Source organism: Sciurus vulgaris (genome assembly GCF_902686455.1).
Source record: "Sciurus vulgaris genome assembly, chromosome: 14".
NCBI lineage: Eukaryota > Metazoa > Chordata > Mammalia > Rodentia > Sciuridae > Sciurus > Sciurus vulgaris.
In genome coordinates, this window is record NC_136475.1 from 59,696,382 (window position 1) to 59,718,054 (window position 21,673).

Consider the following 21,673-nt stretch of genomic DNA (forward strand, 5'->3'; position numbering starts at 1 on the left):
CCAACCTCCAGTTCTGTGGCCTGGCCTTCCAGGACTCCACGTGCACGTCGCATCCTCATTAATCGCACTAATAAAGGCTTCCGCTTCCTTTGACGTGTAGCCAAGACTTGATTAGATTTCCAGGCTGCTGCTCTGCTCTTGGCAGGGAAACATGCTGTCATTGAAAGTGGCTTCTGCAGGCAGCTGATCTCATCCTCTGGCGCTGACCAGGCTGACCGCTCCGTTTCCCTCTCAGGGAATACTGTCTGTACCCTCACTGTCTCCTGAAGAGACAGCCCACTGTGAGGAAGGATGGAAAGGACAGTAGGTGATAATAGAGAATGGGAGGGGGGTGGTAACCAGGGGAGGCTTGTTGCTGGGCCTTCCAAGTACTGTCTGTTTTGAAGGGACTTCGGTGAGCCTCGTCCCCTCCTGATAGCCAGTACTCTGTCCTGATTGATGGTCCAGGGTCACACTGAGCCACTGGAGATAGTTCTGGGAGTCGAACCCAGGCCTGTTGGACTCTGAAACCCTTGTCCTCAGTCATTACATTCGTGGTTTCTTCAAAATGGGAGCCTGGTGTTTACTAACAAGAACTCGTGGATCCCTTGGGAATGCTTCTGACCCTGGGACCACCGACCTCACTTGAAAAACACCTTGCTTTGTCACACTGTTAATGACAGAAACTCGACCATATTTGGGAGGAAATTTGGGCTCTGGAATTAGACCATCCAGATTCAGAATTGGGTCTCTCCAGCCGCCTGTTTCTAGATGGAGGTCATTGGAGGAGAGGCAGATGGCATTCCCTGGGATGGAAGCTGTGTGGGTGGAGGACCCACGGAGGGAAGTGTGCCTTGAGGTGGTGGAGTGTGACCCTGCTTCTCCCAGCAGGTGCCCGTGCACCCCGAATGGTCCTGCCCTTGCCTCAGCCTCTCTCCAGTCACCCAGTGATCCTGACAGGAGTCGCCTCAGCTCCCAGGGCACATATGCTCCAATTCAAAGACCTCACAGGCCAGGCTGATGTGGACCTGCAGGGGGGACTCACCCACCACCCACATCTAACCCAGCAACCAGGTTTTGGTGTCACTACCTCATCAGTCCTTATTTATTTATTTATTTTTTCTTGTTTCAGAAAACCCCAGGCCCAGGAGCATACACCTCTTCCAGACAGTTTCCTAAGCAGTCCCCAACCATAGCCAAAATGGGCAGAGAGCACAGCCTTTTCTTCAATAACACAATTGGCTTTTAAAATAAAGCAATGTTGGTGCCAAGCTACTTTGAGTTTTTGTTTTTGCTTTGTTGTTGTTGTGGTTGTTTAGTAAGTTCTTGTGTTTAGGAAAGTGTACCTTGCCTGTTCTGTAGAGGGGTTTGACCTCAGGACACGATGGATCGCCTGGGGTGACGATCCTTCCTGTTTGTCTTTGATAGTTCCAGCATAATTACCAATTCACGTCTCAAAAGTGTCCTGGTTTGAGAAATGAATCATATATTCACTCAACCTATTATTACCCAAGAGCATGTCCCTAGAGACTGGGTGCCAGGGTCTTTCTGCAATCACGCAGATGCCCCATAAGTCCAGGCTGCATGTCCTCAGTCCCTCTACCTCAACAGCATTAATGTTGAAAGACCTCCAGGTCCCCTTGATGACTTCCCTGGTGATCACTGACATTCAACCAAGGCCACAGGATCCCCAAAGGTGGCACTTTCTCTTTTCAACTCCTTGAAAAGAACAATATTGATTCTATCTGATGAGTACAGTCAATGTTCTAGAAGGTCAATGATGGACTGTGCATGTAACCTCGGTCCCTGTGGCACGGAGCAGAAAGATTCCTATTGCCTGGTAACGTTGTAGTACAAGACATCACTCGTGTGTTTGTGGTGATGCTGGTGTCCACAAACCTAAGGCACATACCACTGTGCACAGTGCGTAATGCTTGATAACAAAATAAACGAGTGATACTGGTTAATATATTTTCTATACTACATTTTTTCTCTCCCTTGCCACTGCCTGGGATATATGTTATACTTTTTTTTTGGCGGGGGGGGGGGGGGGTTTGCTGGGAACCAAACCGAGGGCCTTGGACATGCTAAACAGACACGTACCACTGAGGTACACCCCAAGCCCACTGTATTGTTATTTTAGAGTGTACAACTTCTACTTAGAAAAGCAAGCCTGCTGCTGAACAGCGAGCATGCTGTCCAATGCTGGCCGCAGCCTCCTACAGCTCACGCTCGCCTCATCCCTTGACCGCATCATGTTCTCCTGCACTTGATTTAAGTTTGTGGTGTTGCATCATCCGCTAGGAGCAATGGACTAGGCGGCATACGTGTACACACGTGTAGCCTTGGTGGTGTAGTAGGCTCTGCCATCGAAGTTTGTGTTCACATGCAGTAGCAAAATAAACTAAAAGTGTGTTTTCAGCACCGTATCCTCATTGTCAGAGTCCTCATTGCTAAATGATTCATGACTATGCTACATGGTTATCTTTCTGATTTCAGGTCAACCGAAGTGTTTTATCTGTCAGGTACAAGGTGCGGTGCTGGGGGTGGGGAGTGGGGACTTGAAAGCAGAGGGGAACGAGGCATGGACTAAGTTGAGGAGGGTGGTAGGGGAGGACAGGCCTGAAGGGGTGCTTGGGAGCTGAGAAAGCTGGGCCGAGATCCTTCTGCTGGTCCCCCTGGGTCTACAGCTTGGGTTCTGTCCTCACGCAGGTGACAACTGCAATGGGAAGTTGAACTCTAGCCTCAGGAAGCTGCCAGACAGCTGTGTCAGTGTGCAGAGAAGCCGCTGTGTTCAGAGGGAGAAGTAGCATGCCTGAGTCTAGGTGCAGGCAGGGGATAGCTTGGCCAGCACCCAAGGGACCAGGAGACTGAGATCAGCAGAGAGGAAAGGGGAGAGGGCCAGGGACAAGGACCGCCATCTGGGCAAAGGCCCAAGGCAGGAATAAACATTGGCTGGAGGGAAGCAGAGGAAGCCTGGCCCAATTAGAGTGGAGGGTGCAAGTTGGGGCGTGGGAGGGAGTAAGGCTGTCAGAACTGGGGCATGTGGGCCTTGTGCACCTGCAAGGCCTTTCTGCTCAAGCAGTCACTGCCAGGCAGATCCAGCATGGCAGCTGGGGGCACAGCAGAGGTAGGGAGAGTCCAGGGTTGCTAATAAATAAACAAAAAGAATCCTTAAAAATTTTCTTTAAAGCCTATATTTTATTATGGTTAAAAAAGAAAAAAAAAACCCATCTCTCTTCTCTAGATTTATAAACCCTTATAGCATGGTACTGGGACAGGAGAGGGCAGGCTGTCATCTCCCAGAATTCATTTGCTCTTCCACATTGCATCACGTTCCTCCCAGCAGGAAACAGCCATGGGAAAGGTCCAGTAGGGGTCTCTGGGCAGCATCCCTTGCCCACTTTAATCAGAAGATGGCTGCAGGGCAGATATTTTCACATTTTATTCTCCAAGTGGGTCAGAGTTCCCACACAGTAAGATGGTTTGTATCCTCCGATGGAAGAGCTTTCTATAGGAAGTGGTGTCTTAGGAAGCGCAATGGCAGAAGGAGCGAGGCAGGAAGTGCTTATGTCTGTCTCTGTCAAGGCTGGTCAATGGAACCTTAGAGGAGCCCCTCAGACTATCAGGAGGAAGAGGGGGATTCTGCTCTAAGAATTTAGGGGCATCTCACCCACAGGGGTGTGAACTGGCAGTTCCCCCACACCCACCATGCTTGCTTTTCTCCTGTCCCTGGAGGTGACTTTTAGTGCCCTTTGTGTGCATAGGATCAAATGTGGCTCCCTCAGTCTCACCTCATGCCATTTCCTCAGTCCACATCCTGAAAGAAGGTAACCAGGATCTAGTTGGTTCCAGTTTCAGATTCCCAGAAGAGGGAAACCAGTTGGCCTGTTTGGGTCAGGGAGCTGCTCCAAGGCCATCAACTGTGGCCAAGAGGGCCACAGAGGGTGGTACATATAGTACAGATATGGCTGCAGAGGCTTAATTTTGTTTGTGTGTGTGTGTGTGTGTGTGTGTGTGTGTGTCACTGGGGTGGAGGGCAGTGTCCCATTGTCCTAGGAGAGAACAAAGACCCTTTTGGAGTATGAAGGGCAGGGTTTCATGATCAGCCTGCCGGAATCCTAACCCTAACCCTAACCTGGAGGAGGAATCTCTGGAGAATATTCTACAGGGCCATCTGGGCTACCCTGCATTCTGGGTCCACCTGGGGTGTTCACTAAGCTTTGCCTTTGACTCCCTGACTGTGAACTGAGTTTCCTTTCTGGAGTTGGGGTGCCTGGACTCAGACCTGTCTTTGTTACCTACCTTTGTTACCTGTCTTGCTTTTACTCTGCTTTGCTCTTCAGGATGAGCTGACAGAGACACTGCCCCAGGGGTTGTTAGCACAGGGACTCATGGGAGTTGGTGCTAAGAACAGGTTTTACTTTTCCTCTTTGACATATTCCAATATTTTTATTAAACTGTATTTCATTCAGTTTAGGAAGGACTTTTCCAGAAAGACAAGAGGGACTAGACTTTTCCCCTCCTTGAGTCCAAACGTGGGACAATAATTCCAAGATGGAGGAAGAGGGGCTGGACCGACTGGGGTTGACATTGAACTTTAGCTCTGAGTTTGGAACATGTAACACCTAGCAGCTAGGGCTACTGTGTGAATCAAATGACATGTCCGAGACGACTTGGCCAAGACACAGAGTGCCTCAGATGAAAGGGAACAATGGTGTTTATTGGACTTGCTCCCTCTCCATCTTAGGTCCCTGAGGAACTTCCTTCAGGATCTCATATAACCCCCCCCTTCTGTACCCATTAGCTTCTGTGACACTGGCTTCCCCTGAGCATCCCTCTGTTCCTCCACCCCCACTCCATTATTCCTACTGCTCTCTGAATTTGGCTCCAACCAAAGGGAATGCTTCTTCTTGGCTGCAGATATTTTGTGTTGCTTCCATGTGAAATTTCCTCTCCATTAAGTCAGAGCACGTCAAAAGTCACAGGGGATAGCTTATTCTTCTCCCTTCCTCCACTTTCCATCCTTCCCACCCCCACCTCCTCAATTCTCTCTGTGCCTAGAGGCGACACCTTCTTGGAGACAGGCACAGGCTTTGAGTCTGAGGACCACAAGTTGCTTAGGTGACTTGCCCTGTGTTTAGCATCATTTCTAATATGCTTAATGCCACCAACCTAGGGCACAGAGCTGCCTTGTCTTCAGGCCTAGCACTACTTTGAAAACCCTATTGTCTTGAGAAAAAAAAAAAAAAAAAAAAAATTTCAAAACCTACAAGTTCAGAAGCAGTGGTTCCTTTTCCTTACTTTTTTATTGTGATAAAGTACACATACTATAAATTTACAGTTGTAACCATTTTAAAGTATACAGTTTGGTAGTGTTAAATACAACTATCACAACTCTTTTCCTCTTGTAAAACTGAAACTCTGCACCGGTTAAACAATAGCTCCCCATCCCCTCCTGCGTCTCTGGTAACCATTGCTCTGCCCCTCGTCTCCAGGATTTGGACTACTCTAAGTACCCAGCGTAAGTGGGAGCAGATGGTACTTGTCTTTGGGCGACTGGCTTATTTCCTTCAGCTCTGCCCTCGAGGTTCGCCATGTTGTAGCGTGTGTTTGAACTTCCTTCCTTTTTGAGGGTGAATGCTTGTCCCGTTGTATGCTCCCACGGCATCTGGCTTCATCCATTCATCTGACAATGGTGACTCGGGTGTCATGTGTGCTTTAGTGATTGCGAATAATACTGCTGTGGATAGGGCTGGGGATACAGCTCAGTTGGTAGAGTGCTTGCCTCACAAGCACAAGGCCCTGGGTTTAAAAAAAAAAATACTGCTGTGGATGTAAGTGTACAAATATCTCTCCGGGACCTTGCTTTCAGTTCTTTGGGATATATAGCCAGTAGAATTGCAGGACCACGGGGTAGTTCTGTTTTTGATTAAAAAAATTTTTTTATTTGTTATTTTTAGATGCACATGACAGTAGAGTGTGTTTTGACACATTATACATACATGAAGTGTAACTTCTCATTCTTGTGGTTGTACATCATGTGGAGTTACACTGTTGTGTAGTCATATATGAACACAGGAAAGTTATGTCTGATTCATTCTCCTGTCTTTCCCATTCCCATCCCCTGTCCCTTTCCTTCATTCCCCTTTGTCTAATCCAAATAACTTCTATTTTTGCCTCCCCATCCCTTATTGTGTTAGCGTCCACATATCAGAGAGAACCTTGGGTCTTTGGTTTTTTGGGATCAGTTTATTTCACTTAGCATGATATTCTCCAACAAATGCCATACTTTCATTCTTCTCTATGTCTGAGTAATAGTCCATTGTTAATATGTACCACATTTTCTTTATCCATTCATCAGTTGAAGGGCACCCCAGTTGGTTATATAGCTCAGCTATCGTGAATTGAGCTGCTATGAACATTGATGTGGCTGTGTCTCTGTAGTATGCTGACTTAAGTCCCTTGGGTATAGGCCAAGGAGTGGGATAGCTGGGTCAAATGGTGGTTCCATTCCAAGTTTTCTGAGGAATCTCCACACTGTTCTCCAGAGTGGTCTAGTTTTGATTTTTTTGAGAAACCACCATATTGTGTTCCACAGGTGCTGAACCATTTTACATTCCCACCACCAGTTCCCAGGGGCTCGTCTCTCCACTCCTTGCCAACAAGACTTCTGTATTTTGGGCAGTAGTCATCCTAACGGGTGTAAGGTGGTGCCTTACAGTTTGGATTTGTGTTTCCCTAACAATTAGCGATGCTGAGCACCTTATCATGCACTTTTTGGCCTAGCGTGTCTTCTGTGAAGTGTCTGTTCAAGTCTTTTGCCCATTTTTTAATCTGGTTCTGTTTATTGTTGCTATTGATCTCCAGGAGTTCTCAATATATTCTGGATATTAATCACCAGAAGTATGGTTCGCAAGTATTTTCTCCCATTTTGTGGGCTGCCTTTTTATACTGTTGATAGGTCTTTTGCTGCATAAAATTTAAAAGTATTCATGAAGTTCGCTTTATTTTTCTTTTGTTGCTGGTGCCTTTGTTATCAAACCCAAGACATCATTGCCAACTCAAATGTCCTGAAACTTCTGGCCTATGTTTCTTCTAAAGGTTTTATTATGTTTGGTCTTACATTTAAGTCTTTGACCCACTTTGAGTTGATTTTTTTATACTAGTAATTGAACCCAGAGGTGCTCAACCACTCAAAAAATTTTTGAGACAGAGTTTTGCTAAGTTGCTGAGGCTGCCTTTGAACTTGCAATCCTCCTGCCTCAGCCTTCTTAGTAGTTGGGATTAAGTTAGGATTAAGTAGTTGGATTAAGTTGTGCCCCACCAGGCCTAATTTGAGTTAATTTTTGTATACGGTATGAGATGAGAGTCCAGATTCAATGATTTGCACGTAACTGCCGAGTCCTCAGACCTATTTATTGAAAGGACTGTTCTTTCCCCGTTGAATGGTCTTAGTACTCTTGTTAAAAATCAGGATGCATGCCTTTAATCCCCCGTGACTCAGGAGGCTGAAGGAGGAGGATTGCAAGTTGAAAGCCTGCCTCAGCAATTTAGTGAGTCCCTAAGTAACTCAGTGAGAACCTATCTACCTATCTCTAAATAAAATATAAGAAGGGTTGGAGATGTTGCTCAGTGGTTAAGTACCCCAGGTTCATTTTCCCAGTACCAGAAAAAAAAAAAAAATAAATAAATAAATCAGGTTAAAGCACTGGAATGGCGTGTGGGCTGGGTGAGTCCTCCTGGCCAGGGAGGGAAGGCCAAGGTCAGTCTGTGATTAAAGATAAGGAGGCTTCACTCCACACTGTGCCCAAGGCTCCTGGCACAGGAGGACTTCCCTAGAGCCCCGCTGGTATTCTGCTCATGAGGGATACATAGGTGTGGCTGAGCCCAGATGTACAGGACATGGAGGTCCAACCCAGGAAGCAGAACCCACCCAACCTAGAGTAACCTGGGCGTTCTGACAAAACATAAGGGTCCTGTAAGATGGGAGACAGGTCAGGGAGGGCTTCTAGAAGGCGTGAGAACTGGGTCTTTAAGGACAAGGGGCAAGGCCTGACTCCATGCATGAGTTCTAGAAAGAGATCTTGAAGATGTGGGTGGACATGGGAATGTAGGTGAACATGGAGGTCACGGCTCTTTGAAGCCACAGGAGACCTGATGGCCTTGAAGGAGGAGGAAGAGAAAGGAGAGAGGGAAAGGACCCAGAGGGTGGAGCTCCCTACGCACAGGAAGAGCTCTTCACTGGAGAAGGGGAGCACCCGGGCCCAGCCTAACACAGCCCCTGTGGCCCCCGTGGCCCTCTGCCCAGCTTAGGCCTGGCCAGGATGCCCAAAGCCCCTGCCTCCTGGATGAGCTGCTCTCAGGTGAGGGATCTGTGTATGCCCAGCAAGATACCACAAACCCTAAGCCTTGGGCCTTTTTAGGAGCAGGCAGTGAACTGTGTGTTCTGAAGGTGACTCCAGACCTGGCACAAGGCAGGAGCAGGGCCTGCACTGGCCTCTTCCTTCTGGACCCATGCTGGAGCCAGAGATACAGGAGACTGCCCAGGAGGTAGGACCTCGGGGGAAAGGCTGTCTGTGCTCCTGACCTTCATGTGAGGAAAGGACCCACTTTGGGTGTCAGAACTGCTTCTCTTCCTTAAGAGCGTCCTGATGCCCGCCCAATTGCCCTGATGGCACGCACACTCCCTTAGGTGGTGTGTGTGCCACGATGAATACAGCAGGCCGGGCTCTGGCCTCCTGCACACATTCACAGATTCCCTCCATACCCCTGCCTTTTTGAAACAGGGTCTTGCTAAATTGCTCAGGTTGGCCTTAAACTTTCAAACCTCCAGCCTCAGCCTCTGGAGTAGCTGGGATTACAGGCATGTGCCACACTGGCCATTTTTTAATTTTTGGTACTGGGGATTGAACATGGACATGCGTTACCACTGAGCCACATCCCTAGTCCTTTTTTTTTTTTTTTTTAAATGTTATTTTTCTTTTCCTTTTTTTTTTTTTAATTGTAAACAAACACATCCCTAGCCCTTTTTATTTTTAATTTTGAGACAGGGTTTCACTAAATTGCTGAGGGCTCTGCTAGCCTTGAACTTGCAAACTTCCCACCTCAGCTTCCTGAGTTGCTGGGATTACGGGTGTGCCTGACCCTGCTTGCCTACCCTGGTCACTTTTGCTTTTTATGTCCCAGCTCCAACCAATTCACTGTTCTCCCTGCCCCAGAGCTCGGGCAGCTTTTAGCCTCTGCTCCCAGCCCCAGCTGCTTCTTTCTGTCTGTCTCATCATTATACTGGGAGGCAAGACCCTCTGCAGTCCCTGGCAATGTTCATGCTATGAAAGGAGAGAGGAGGAAGAACTGTCAGACTTCAGGAGACTAAAGAGACATGACAACTAAATGGAACATGGGACCTGGTTGCAGGAAAATGGTGCTACAAACCTTACTGACAAAGTTGGAGAGTGGATGGAAGATTAACTAAGAGCCTGTGTCAAGGTTACAGTCCCCATCTGCTAACCGGGTGGTGGTCAGGGAAGAGAGCAACGTCAGCTCTGGGTGAAAACATACCGAAGGCCACTTGCGGTGGCACACACCTGCCACCCCAGCTATCTGGGGGGCAGGGGGTGGCGCTGAGGCAGGAGAACCACAAGTTTGAAGTCAGCCTGGGCAACTTAGCGAGACCCTATCTCAAAATAAAAAAGACTGGGACTGGAGCTCAGGGGTCGAGTGTTTGTCTAGAATGTGGGAGGTCCTGAATTAGATCCCCAGCCCTTCAGAAATTAAACAAAAACAACAAAACAAATCCACCATGATTTACTTAACTTCTTGCCAAATTCCAAAGTCAGAGTTAATAGCAGAAGAGAGAGAGGGGGAGACTGAGCTAGAACAAGGGCAAACAAGGAGAGTCCCTGCCCCCATAGGGATGCCCCTGCACAGGGGTACCAGACTCCCCAGGCTGTAGGCCAGAGCATGGAGGTCCCGTCAGCAGGTGGTCAGCACCCTTGAGGACTGCAATCCAACAGCTCCCATGCTGCCTGTTTGGACTTCCGGCTGCTGCGCATCTTCTGAAACCCACTGCTCTCTGGGGTCTTGAGTGGCCTCCACTCGAGGAACCTCCCCTGCAGCTGCAGGGAGGCTGGGTGCTGGGCAGCACGGAGCACCACCCACTACCCTGCAGTCCAGCCAGTGCGGTAAAGCTGGTGGCAGAGAGCAACCAGGCAAGAGGGCCCTGCGTCTGTGTGACTTGCCCAGGATGCTGTCCTGGATCTGTGGGGTCCTTATGTTGTAGTGATAACAAGCAGACTCAACCGTCCCCAGAGCTGGTGAGCTGGCACTCTGTGGTGTCTTCAGAGGGTGGCAGTAGACGGAGCTATCGTCTACTAGACAAGGCCCCATGTTCCCAGGTGCTATGTGCCAAGTAATAGTAAGTGGCCATATTTCATGTCCTGAGGCCCCTGCCTTCCTGTCACAGCTGACCAGATGGGGCAGGACACCACCCCAAGGAAGGGCAGTCTCCAGGCTGCCCAAAGACCCCTGCAAAAATCAGAGACCACATGGATCCTCTTGTTCTAGAATCAGTTGTTCAGAGGGGGTGGCCACAGCTCTGTAGGTGGTAGGTAAGCGGGAACAGTGCTGGAGTGGCCAGGGTTAGAGTCACCCAGAGTCCCAGGACAGCAACCCTCTCAGTGAGCAGAGAGAACCAGCAGGGAGAGGAGGACAGAAAAGAATCACGCACACATAGAGAGCATCTACAACAGGCCAGGCACTGTTCCAGGATCTCAATGTTTTTCTCACATAACTATCATAATCCACAAAGCAGACACTATTCTGTTATTTTTTAAATGAGGAAACAGGAACAGAGAGATTAAGCAACTTGTTCAAGGCCACACAGCCTGTCAATGGTAAAGCTCTGCCTTCCAGCTCAGGTGGTGACTGCACTGTCACCCTGCTGTCTCCCTGAGAACAGAGCAAAGGCTGTGTGGCTGCTTTGGCCTCAGGCCTGTGTGGCACAGTTCCTACCCTAGGGCGCTCCAAGGCGCTCTCTCTTATCTCTTATGGTATCTTCAGTGGGTTTCTGTTCTTTGAAACAGAAAGAACCTGATGAAAACTCTAAGGGATCTCTGGCAGGGGACAATGGGTACTTCCCAGGCAAGACCTTCCTGGCCCCAGGGGCCTTGGCTCAGTACCATGGGGTTGGTTCCACTAGTTCTCACGTGTGAGGTCCCCTGCCTGCAAGTTTTCATCATGAACTGGCAGCATGTGCTGGGCAATGGGGAAGCTTGTTTAGCTGGAGGTTTCTCAAAGCTAAGAAATATTTGCACGGTGACAACATCTGAACCTCCAGTGGGGGTGCCAACACAACCATGTGCATTTTGCTACCAGCAAGGAGTCTGGGTGATGGTGGCTGAAATTTCCCCCATATTTATGCCTGCAGATAAACACTGTTAATAGCAGTGTACACACGTGGGGGCTATGTCCTGGACAGTGGTGGGTGGGTTGGAGGTCCACAGGGGTGACTGGGCAGCCCCAGGTCTTATCCCCAGACTCAAGCCCTTGTTCTGGCATGATTGGTTTAGACACGACTTCCTTGCTCTCTGATGAGGTCTATCTGTGAGCACAAGATCTGCCGAATGGAATGGGTGTCAGGAAATTCCTGGGCTCAGCAGGTATCCTCTACCTGGCTTTCCAACATCTGACTGGCTCAAGGGTAGCCTAGCGAAACCCTCTTCCTGAATAGGGAGGCTGAGCCTCCACAGTCCTTCCGTCCTCTTCCCTGGAGGATGAGCTTTCTCAGTCTCTCTCTCAGGTTGGCAGACAACCTACCATTATCTGTGGGCCAAGGAGGTCTTTAATTCTCCCGCAGGAGCCATGAGCTGGGGGCTGGGGTCGGCAGCTTGATACCAGTCATTAATCGCTAAAGTTTATGTGACCTGAAAAAAGGATCATAGCCAAAGAGAAGCTGGGTACCACTGGCTTCAAGTAAAGTCCTACCTCTCTGTGCCAGCAATGCCCAGTACAGGACGGCCAGTGGGATGGTGGCTGCCCAGCCAAAGGGAAGCATAGGAAGCAGAAGGCTCCTTCAGGGTGGGCTCTGAATTCCAGGGGAAGACAGGGTGGCTGTTCCAAAGTGTGGTGGCTATCGCTCTGTGGGTACAGCAGGTGATCCTTTGGGGCCCAGGAAGAAGAAAAAATAGAACTTTTGTTGGCTGGGTCTGGTGGCACCTATCTATAATCCTGGTGACTCAGGAGGCTGAGGCAGGAGGATCACAAGTTCAAGGCTGGCCTGGGCAACTTAGTGAGACCCTGTCTCAAAATTAAAAGGGCAGGGGATGTAGCTCAGCGGCAGACCATGTGCCTAGCATGTGTGAGGCCTTGGGTTCAATCCCCAGTATCCCCTCTACTGCCAGAGTAGAGCTTCTGTGTAAATTTATATCGCGTTTAAAAACACGTGGTGCTTGTTTTATAACACGCACAGCACACTGGTAGGGGGTGTAACCTCTCTATTCAGATGGTATGGGCTCCTTGGCAGAGGTGGCTGACTGAATGTGCCCTGGATCAGCCCCGTCCGGATGCTCCTCCCCGGCAGCCCAAGGTGCTCCATTTGCAATGCTGGCCTGTCTCTCCTGTTCAGATATATCTGTGCCCTGGAGGCGGCATGGGGTTCGCTGAAAGGGCAAGTCAGAGGCCAGAGCCGGCCCCCTGGACTCTTCTGCCCTCTTGCCTGCCTTAGCTCAGCCTGCGCATGCTCCCCAAGCCTCTCCTCTCGCCCACTCTCACCTGGCAAATTCTCCAGGTGAAACCTGACGTCCTCAGGTGGCCACCTGCCCCTCCATCCGCGCCTGTTCTCTCCAGGGCCCGGCTCATGGGTGAACGAACACTGCTGCTTCAGGTCATCCGGCTTCCCCTTCAAGGGTCTCTTTATTAAATTTCCAGTCACTGTCAGCAACTTGGCCCAGCCCGTCGTGGGCTTCCAAAGAGGAATGCTTAGTCAGAATGCATTTGGTGTCTTTCCTATTACCAAAAATTGACTACCAGTATCTTCGCACACCCCAAGGCAAATCAATGGCATTTGCTTATTCTTTTTTTCTAACAGAATTCCAGAAAAAATAGATCTCTATCATATATAAATATATATATATATCTATATTTATATACATACATACACATACAGAGAGAGAGAGCCTTCAACCAAGAGGCAAAGGATCAAGTGAGGTGCCCCTTGGTCTGGCACAGGTGGTCAGGAGGCCTCAGCTCTCTGCAGTGCTGAGCTGTCCCCCTGTGCAGCTATGATAAGTCACAGAGGCCCTCACCAACCTTCCCATGAATCTCAAAACGGGAGCTGTGCCCAAGGGGCTTTACTACTGGAACCTGTGTGCAGATTGGAAGGAACTCTGCCCACCCCCACCCCTGCCCTGGGAGCGACTTCCTGGGGAAGGGTTCTGAGGGTGGAAGCTGCAGCCATGGAACCAACAGGGAGGACATCTGCCCAGCAGCTCCCCAACCACTGCAGACAGGGTGTGTCCTGGACATGGAGGCCTGCTTCACTATGGAAAGCAGGGGCAGGCTTGGTTTCCTTGGTCCCCAACCTCAGCACCTGTGGTCCCGGGCAAGGGGACCTCCATGGTCAGGGTGGGGTTTGGGTCACTTGAGAAAGCCCAAGGGCTGTAGGTGATGATATTGGGGACAGTCCTAAAGACTGCCCACCTCTGCGTTGTTAGCTCTAGAGGGACCTGCAGCACAGAGAAAGGCTTGGAGGAATGTGTTGACTCAGGGTATTAGAAAGAGCTGGGTCCAGAGCCATATTTTTGTATCCTGAGGTCCGCTCTAGGGGCCACTTAGATTAAGGCATATTTCCAGAAAGCTGGGTGGAAATGGAAGGATTAGTTATGGCTGGTGTTCAGTGCCCCTGGCCAGACACCAGAGGTGCAAAGGCACTTGATGGCAGAGGAAAAGCATGTAGGGTCCATCTGAACTGCCTGGATCAAGCAGGACAATGCCAGGCATCCTCTGCTAACTCCAAGTCTGAGAGAGGAACCCAGAGATGCTGTCTTCCTACCCCAGCCAGCAGAGTCAAGCTGGGACTACCAGGGCAAGGCCTGAGGGCCATCCAGAAGCCAGCCCTGTCCTGAGACTGGGGAGCAAGATTCAGTGAGTGGGGCTCCCAGACCCACCCCAAGGCAGAGGCATGGGTGGGGGTGAAGCACAGCTGCGAGGCTCCCCTTTCTGAGCTGTCAAGTCACCACACTCTGCAAAGTCACTTAGGGTTCAAGCCAGTCTGTCTCCCAAGGCACTGAGAAAGGAATCCAGGACAGCCTGGCCCAGCCAGAGGCAGCTCCAGGGGCTCATTTCTGGTGGTGTGCAGAGGCTTGAGACTAAAGTTTGTCCAAAGCCAGAAAATCCAGCTGTCAGGGATTTTAAGGATGGGGGCTTAGAGCCAGGTGCAGGGTGACACCCAAGACATGTGGACCCTTTAGTCATCTTCAGGTGATGCACAGGCACAGAGGGAGGGCCTTGTGGAGACATGACCCTCTCTCCCTGCTCAAAACATAAACACCACAGTGTCTGAGTCCCAGGGAGCAAAGGATTTGCTTCCGATGCAAATCTTGTCCACCCAGCTCCAGATGAGCAGTGCCCAGCCCCAGCTGGCCCTGGAGGGAGGTGGGGAGGCGTGGGCCAGGAGAACTGCGGCTGCAGCCTGTGGAAATGTTCACTTGGTGTATTCCCTGAGGCCCCACACTCGAATGCCACCGTCCCTCCCTGACCCCAGCTCCCTGCCTGGCCCTGCCTGCCCTGCCTCCCTGGGCCTGTGCTGACAGCCCCCTGCTGCTGCAGCGCCGCTCAGAGCTCCCTGGGGATGATGGAGAAAGGCAACACGGGGCTGCTGGCCTCCAACTCCAGGGCGGTGAGGAAGCAGTCGACGGCAGCCTCGTTCTGGCCCTGGGCCTGGAGTACCTCGCCGAGTCCCTGCCACGCCTCGTGACAGGTGCTCTGCCTCTCCACGGCGTCCCTCAGTACCTTCTGGGCCAGGTTCTTGTGGCCCAGCCGACTCAGCATCAGACCCTGGAGACCAAGCAAGGGGAGAGTGAGTGAGTGCACCCTGGGGCAGGGGCATCCTGGCAATTGGGGCAAAAGGCAGGAGCAACTCCCTTGTTGGTCACCTGTCAGAGAGGACTCTGTCCGGATTGGGTACTGTCAGGTGACCTTGCCCTTTACGCTTGCAAAACCTACCTGACCCCACCCAAGTCCTGCTTCGGCCTCAGGTCCTAGACCAGCCTGTGCAGGAACTCTCTTCCTCTTAGTCCCAAGAGTCAGGCCTTCAAATCCAGACCTGGCTTGGAGTCGCCCCATCTGGGCGATCTTGGGTAAGTCCTCTAACCCTGTTTCCTTGTCTGCAAACCCTCCCCTAGGGTTGCTGTGAAGGTGAATGAGTCAGTGAACGTGAAGCACGCAAGGAGTTCCGGGCACAAGTGAGCCCCTGATGAAGGGGCTATTCTCCTAGTCCTTGCTGCCTGCAGCACAGCGCCTCCTGTCATCCCACTGACACCAAGTCAGAGGGGTGTCCACTGTCCATTAAGGGAACTACATCTGGAAAAACTCACGTTTGTGGGAGGGAGTGAGTGGGGGGAGCAGCTCCTTTGCCTGCGTCAAGCAGCTTGGCTCCCCAGGGATGGCTGAGGGCCCAGCCTGGCAGGTGAGGGTCATGGGAGACAGTCAGACGGCAGTGAGAGGACCAGGCAGGGGTGGTCCAGGTGAAAGGCTGGATGGGCTCAGGGATGCAAGGCCCTTGGGTGTCTGGGCCAGGAGCAGCAGGAAGTGTTGCCCTGCAGTTCAGCTGAAACACTCTTGCCAGACAGCTAGACGAAGTGACAGGAATCGTCCCACAAAAAAAAGGGAGCTGGGAAGTGAAACTGGCACAGTAGACCCTGCGTATCCTCTTCTACCCACACTGGGAAGGGAGCAGGGGGACAGGGTGGAAAGGAGAGACCCAGGTCCCAGAAAGGCTGCTTTCCCACTGATTTGTGTTCCAGTCTTAGGAGATAGCATGAGAAGGCGGTATGTGTCGGGGGTCTTTCTCTTGTTCTAAGACAGGAGGGAAAGCTCCAATACCAAATCCCTAGGTATTGGTGGTGGTGGTGGTGGTGGTGGTGTGTGTGAGTGTGTGTGTGTGTGTGTGTGTGTGTGTGTGTGTGTGTGTGTGTGTGTGTGTGTGCGCACACACTGCCGTCTGTGCTTGGAGCCCCCTCTCCACCCACTGACAGCCATGTACATTTTTAGCTGGATCATTTTCCTTCTCCATGAATTCCCCAGAGTTAGGCCTTCTGTTGCTATGGAGATACTGGGAAAGATGCATATGCCTGATTTCATAAAGTCCTCCAAGAGCCTGGAACATGACCAATTAGGCAAGAGAAAAAGACTGGTGCTCAGGAAGCCCAGGAAAAGCCCCCCTCTCCGGAAGCACTTGCCCGAAGGCCTGTGGGCAGGGGGAAGAGGAACTGTCTCACGGTGCCCCAGATTGACCCAGGCACGGCCATACCCAGGGAACCACACGTGGCTGAGGCTGTGGAGTACGGGGAAGGGCAGGTTGCTGTGGGCAGGGTGGAGTCTCGGGCAGGGCCCCAGCTCTGGCCAGATGCAAGTGCTGCTGACTCAGGGCTGCCCAGGACTAGGGCAGTGTCCATCTGGCCAGTAGGGCTCCAGGCCAAGCTGTCCTGCCCACAGGGCTGGAACACCAGTCCCCAAGCTGCTCGCAGTGGAACCAGGCCCTCGGGGAGGAGGGAAGAAAGGCGAGCCGACAGCCGCCAGACACCAAAATTAAGCACCAAAAATGGAAGGTTTGAGGCCCGTGAGTGCTGCCCATGGGAGCAACAGAGGACAGAGTGGCTGGCAGGGCCTTCCAGGAAGGGTGGCCCAGAGTGGCTTCTGCACTCTAAGTTTCCCTTATGGAGCTTCTTTCCACAAAAGATTTTGTTGGAAAGAAGGACTCCATGGCTGGGAATGAGTTTGGAAACCCCTGAACCCCCAGAGTGGTGGCTGTTTGGGAAGGGACCAGGCTGAACAGTGTGTGTGTGTGTGTGTGTGTGTGCGTGTGTGTCCTACTCTCAGTTTGGGCTCCTGCACATGCCTGGGTAGAGAAAAAAGGTCAGCCAGAAGCCCTGGTCAGGTGGAAATCTCAGCTTTGCCACTGACGAGGACTGTGACCACTAGCAAGCGGCGGACCTCCTCTGAGCTGAGGTTTCCTTATCTGTGAACCAGGGGACAGGAGAGTCCTTCCTTGTGAGGATTCTGCAGGATGAATATGAAAAAGTGCATCCGGGGCACCAGGCGCCAAATGCAGCATCTCTAAGATGAGCTGAGGGTCTTTCTGGGTGGGGAACGGGTGGCATCACTGATTTTTCTAGAAGCTGGAGAGGGTTCAGTTCTGTGCCAGGGGAGGACTATGGGCTATGGTGGTGTTGGCTCACATTCCCGCACCCTGGGGCGCTGACCTTAGAGCCTGAAAGGAGACACCAAGGCTGGGGTCAGGCTGGGGCCCAGAGGCCCAGGGCCTGTAACAGAATCCACTGCCACCTGCCCCTGACACCAGCCGCGTTAGTGTTTGGTAGCAACTCGGAGTTGTTTGCTGCCTGACAACTGGGTGGGTCCCAGCCTGGACCCAGCTCCAGGGAGAAGAGAGGTCTCCTCTGCTCTGCCCCCAGCCCATCACTAGCCTGGGGTTCACTGACACCCTCCTGCCACCCCACTACCCCCTTCTCAGGGAGGTGGTGGGAATACAGAACTGGAATCTTGGTTCCATCCAAATGTCCCATCTGAACCCTCCTCTCCTTCATCCACCAGAGGAGAACAAATCTGCAGAGGCTCTCAGCTTCTGAGCCTCCCCTGGGAGATGCGAGAGCCAGGTTGCCTACCCTCAGGGATTAGACAGCAACGTGCAAGTTGTTTATGAACTGCACCTACAAAGGGGTACCTGGCCTGGCTATGGCCACCAACATGGTTTCAGGGTAGGATAAAGCTATGAGGAAGTTTCTCAGAAATGCCCACCTACATCCACTCTTCCTTCCCTCCCTTCCTCGATCCCATGGAGGAGGTGCCTGGCTACATCTAATCTGCAGAGGGCCTTGGTCTCCCAGGAAGTCTTCCCTGTGGACAGTCCTTTGCCCACACAACCACTTCAAGGGTGCCCTTATTTACTGTTGAGCTCTTGTATGCCAACACTGTCCTGCCCGCTGGGCTGAGAGGGTTAGGGCTTCTGTCTCCTGCCTTCTTTTCTGTTCCCCACAGGGCAATAGGTAAACTGAGCTGGGGTAGAAGAGTCCTGGACACAAAGCCAGGGACACCAGAGGCACTTCCACGCTTCCTGACCTGGACTTGCTGGCAGGGGTATTGTCCTCTGGGGTTCGGCAAGACCTGTCTCTTAGAGCGACCAAGGTGGGCAGTCTGAGGGGCCTGGATCCTGTGGGGGTTTGATGTCCCAGACTTTATGGAGACTCTGAGTGGGAAACCTCCCTGTCAGGAGACAAGTTCTGCGTGGAGGTGCAGGGTGGGACCAGAGACCACAGGCTGGGATGGGGAAGAAGGAGAAAAAGGACCTTGCCACTCAACACTACTATCCATTAATTTAGTTCCTGATGAGGTCCCCCGGAGAGGAGGGACAGCAGGAAGGCCTGGTGTGTGTGTGCCTCTTCCCTCTTTTGGGGGGAGCCTGCCCTGGGAAGCAGCCCGAGAGCTGGGCCAGCTGCAGGCCAGCCTGAGGTCTCCTCCCCGCCCTGCCCTCCAGTATTTATAGAAGTTATTTTGGGAATTTTCTTTCTGAGCTCAAGGCACATTCCTGGGATTCTGTAACAGCCTTTCCAGCTGGGAAGCTGGGAATCAGCTGAAGACCTCTGGAGCCTTCGGGTCCCTTGAGCCCCCCACCCCCACAACCTTTGGAACCCCGGGGCTGTGGGGAGAAGCCCTCTGCAGGAGGGTTCCCTCCTCCATGTGCTGGAGCACTGCCACACCCAGCAGGGACCAGGCTCTCTCCATTTCTCATTCTCTCAGGTGTGTCAGCCTTAACCTGTCCAACCAGCCTGGGAACCGCCCCCTACCCCATCACACATCCCTCCTGAGCAGGCCACTCCAAGGCCACAGGCTAGTCCCACTTCCTGGTTGGGGGAAGGGGCCCAAGTCCTTCTAGACCCTATCTAGGCCTGACTAACACAAGCACCCCAGAGTTCACCAGGTTCCCAAAGAGATGCCTGCTGAGAAGGCCCCAGACTGGGAGTCTCCTGGGGCAGTGGAGGCCATGCTCTCTGTACTGCTGTGCCCATGCCTGTCCCTTCCTCATCGTGGGTTCTTGAGAGATGAGGTGGCCAAGGACGCCAGCTGGCCTCTTTGCTGGGGTGGGGTGTCTGTCTTCAAAGGGCTGGGTGCTGCAGGCTGGGCTGAGAAGCTGAAGCACTGGCTTGACCAGAGGGTGGGTCACATCCTTGGGGCCTGCAGAGCCTGTGGACCCACCAGGAAGGGGGCTCCTTCGCCAGCCCACTCCCAGGCAGGGCTGGGCTTTTACTCCTCCCACTTTGTGGTCTGATTTGAGTTGAGCTGGCTGCGGACCCTCAAGGTTAGGTCAGAGCCTGTAGGTGGGCCTCTGGATTCTGGGTTCTAGAAGTGAACCTCCCGTGTTGGGGAGTGAGAAGGAGGCCCTGGTCTCAGAAGCCCCCCTCTCTGAGCAGGAGGCTGAGCCTAGGGCGGCAGTGATAGATGTTTTGGGGGTTGGGTGGCCCACTGAACAAGGGGGTTAATAGCCACACTATACAGCACCCTCTGTATATCCTGAGCTGACTTCAGAAAGAGGTCAAATGGCTAACACTCTGGATGCAGTGAGTCTTTCCCACTACTTTGGTGACAAAATGTTTTCTGGAGCTAAATTAAGTCAACAGTGCTCAACAATCATTCTGATCTGAACCTGTGACTGGCTTACACACAGCACTCTCCACTTCCTCAGCAGAGGTGATGGACGTCACAAGCCCACACAGCAGGCTGAGGTTTCCCAGGAGACCAGAGAGCCAGGGCCAGGAATCGAGTGCACTCTGGGGGCTATACCAGGCCAGGGGTAAGGTGGGGTGGGGAGGGGCCTCTGGACTCAGCCAAACCAATACTGGGAATCGCGGACAAGTCTCATCCCTCACCTCCGGGGAGCCCACAGAACCCTCTACCTCCTCCTGCTCCTCCTTGTGGCACTGGGAATGTGGCCTGAGGCAGGATTACCTTAGCAGTGTTGGAAGAGAGCTGACCTCAGTAAGAGGTCAAATGGCCAGACACTTCTGAACTAGCTGCCAAACAAGCAATATCCCAGGTCTGCTGGAGCAGGTGCTTGGAGCATCTCTCTCTCTCTCTCTCTCTCTCTCTCTCTCTCTCTCTCTCACACACACACACACACACACACACAAAAGGAAAAGCTTCTGGGTCCTTCTACTTGTGTTGCCTGGACCCCTCTAAGCCACCCGCCAAAGCTCAGGAAATGAACAGGGTGGGAGCAGCCTACAGGTGGAGCAGCCAGGACCCTGAGACACAGTGGGTAGGGGGCATGTCACAGTCTACGGGCCCAGGAACCAGAGACTTTGTGCTCTAGACTGAGTCCCATACAGCACCAGGGAGCCTTCAGAATGCCAGGCACTGAGTTTCACTTCTCAGATACTCAGAACACCTTTCTTCCTTACAGGCAGGAAACAGACAGTGAAGCAGCTTGGTGTGACCACTGGCCAGAGTGCAGGCAGCAGAACACGGCCTCTGAGCCTGCCACCACAACCTCTCTGGCTGCCCCAGATTAACCAATACATGAGATGCAAGACAAGTCTCAAATCCCCTCCTTCCTCCACTCAGAACCCCCTACCCCACCTGCCAAGCAGGCTGCCCTCCCCTCTGCCATAGCTAAGGTCAGCCTGGCCGGTGCAGTGTACACTCCAGACCAGGCCACGAGGCAGCTGGGGTCTGCATCCTGCACGTCTGTGCCATGGCCAGGTCCCTTGGCTGACTTGGGAAGGATTGGGTGGCTTTGCTGCAGTGAGCCTCTGGGGCTTGGCTCCGGACTTCCACTTCCCTCTGTAAACCAAGAACCTCTGACGTGACCTGGGAGCACACTTCAAAAACAACTCCTACCACTAGCCTGTTAACTCACAAAATTATTTAACCTAATTCTAACAATAGCCCTAGCCACCTGGCATAGCAATCCCCATTTTATAGACAGAATTCTGAGCTCTGAGAGCCTAGGGAACTCGGCCCAAGTTAAACAGCGAGTAAAACAGGGGACTCAAGTGCAGGTCAGCACCTCCTCCAGAGCCAGCTCTGATACCCGCGTCTTGAAAATCATCCCAGGCAACGAATCCTAGAAGCAACCCCTAAGGCAGTTCTGAGGTCCCTGTCCCTGCCCAGCATCTCCTCCCTGCTCCTCGGCACCTACTACTAAGTGCGATGGCCACCCTGGAAGCACGAGGCAGGGTGGGCTGAAGATCCTCACCTCATGGAGTGTGGTCCAGGGAAACCCACTTGGTCAAAGGAAGAACTTGGGATCAGGCCACTAGTCACCAAGTCTTTCATGTAAGTGGCAACAAAATTGCCCAATGGTGACTTTTCATTTCACAGCTTTCAGTTCATCTAAGCCCTAAAACTTTCCTTTGAGGTCACAGAGCCCAAATCATCCCACACGAGAGAAGCAAAAACAGGC

The 21,673-nt window shown here is 52.1% G+C and overlaps 2 protein-coding genes across 2 annotated transcripts in view; one reads left to right on the top strand and one right to left on the bottom strand.

Moving 5' to 3' along the window:
* The window catches only part of STPG4 (sperm-tail PG-rich repeat containing 4), a gene marked incomplete at its 3' end in the record, with an annotated part of 43,126 nt that extends 41,893 nt beyond the window's left edge, over positions 1 to 1,233 (top strand). The window contains 2 exon segments of the mRNA XM_079110902.1: positions 1,112 to 1,211; positions 1,214 to 1,233. Of these exon segments, the coding sequence (XP_078967028.1) occupies positions 1,112 to 1,211; positions 1,214 to 1,233 (120 nt within the window).
* Positions 1,234 to 12,866: 11,633 nt separating this feature from the next.
* The window catches only part of TTC7A (tetratricopeptide repeat domain 7A), a 115,957-nt gene continuing 107,150 nt past the window's right edge, over positions 12,867 to 21,673 (bottom strand). The window contains exon 20 of the mRNA XM_079111622.1: positions 12,867 to 15,033. Within this exon, the coding sequence (XP_078967748.1) occupies positions 14,812 to 15,033 (222 nt within the window). The 3' untranslated portion in view covers positions 12,867 to 14,811. The remainder of the gene's footprint in view (positions 15,034 to 21,673) is intronic.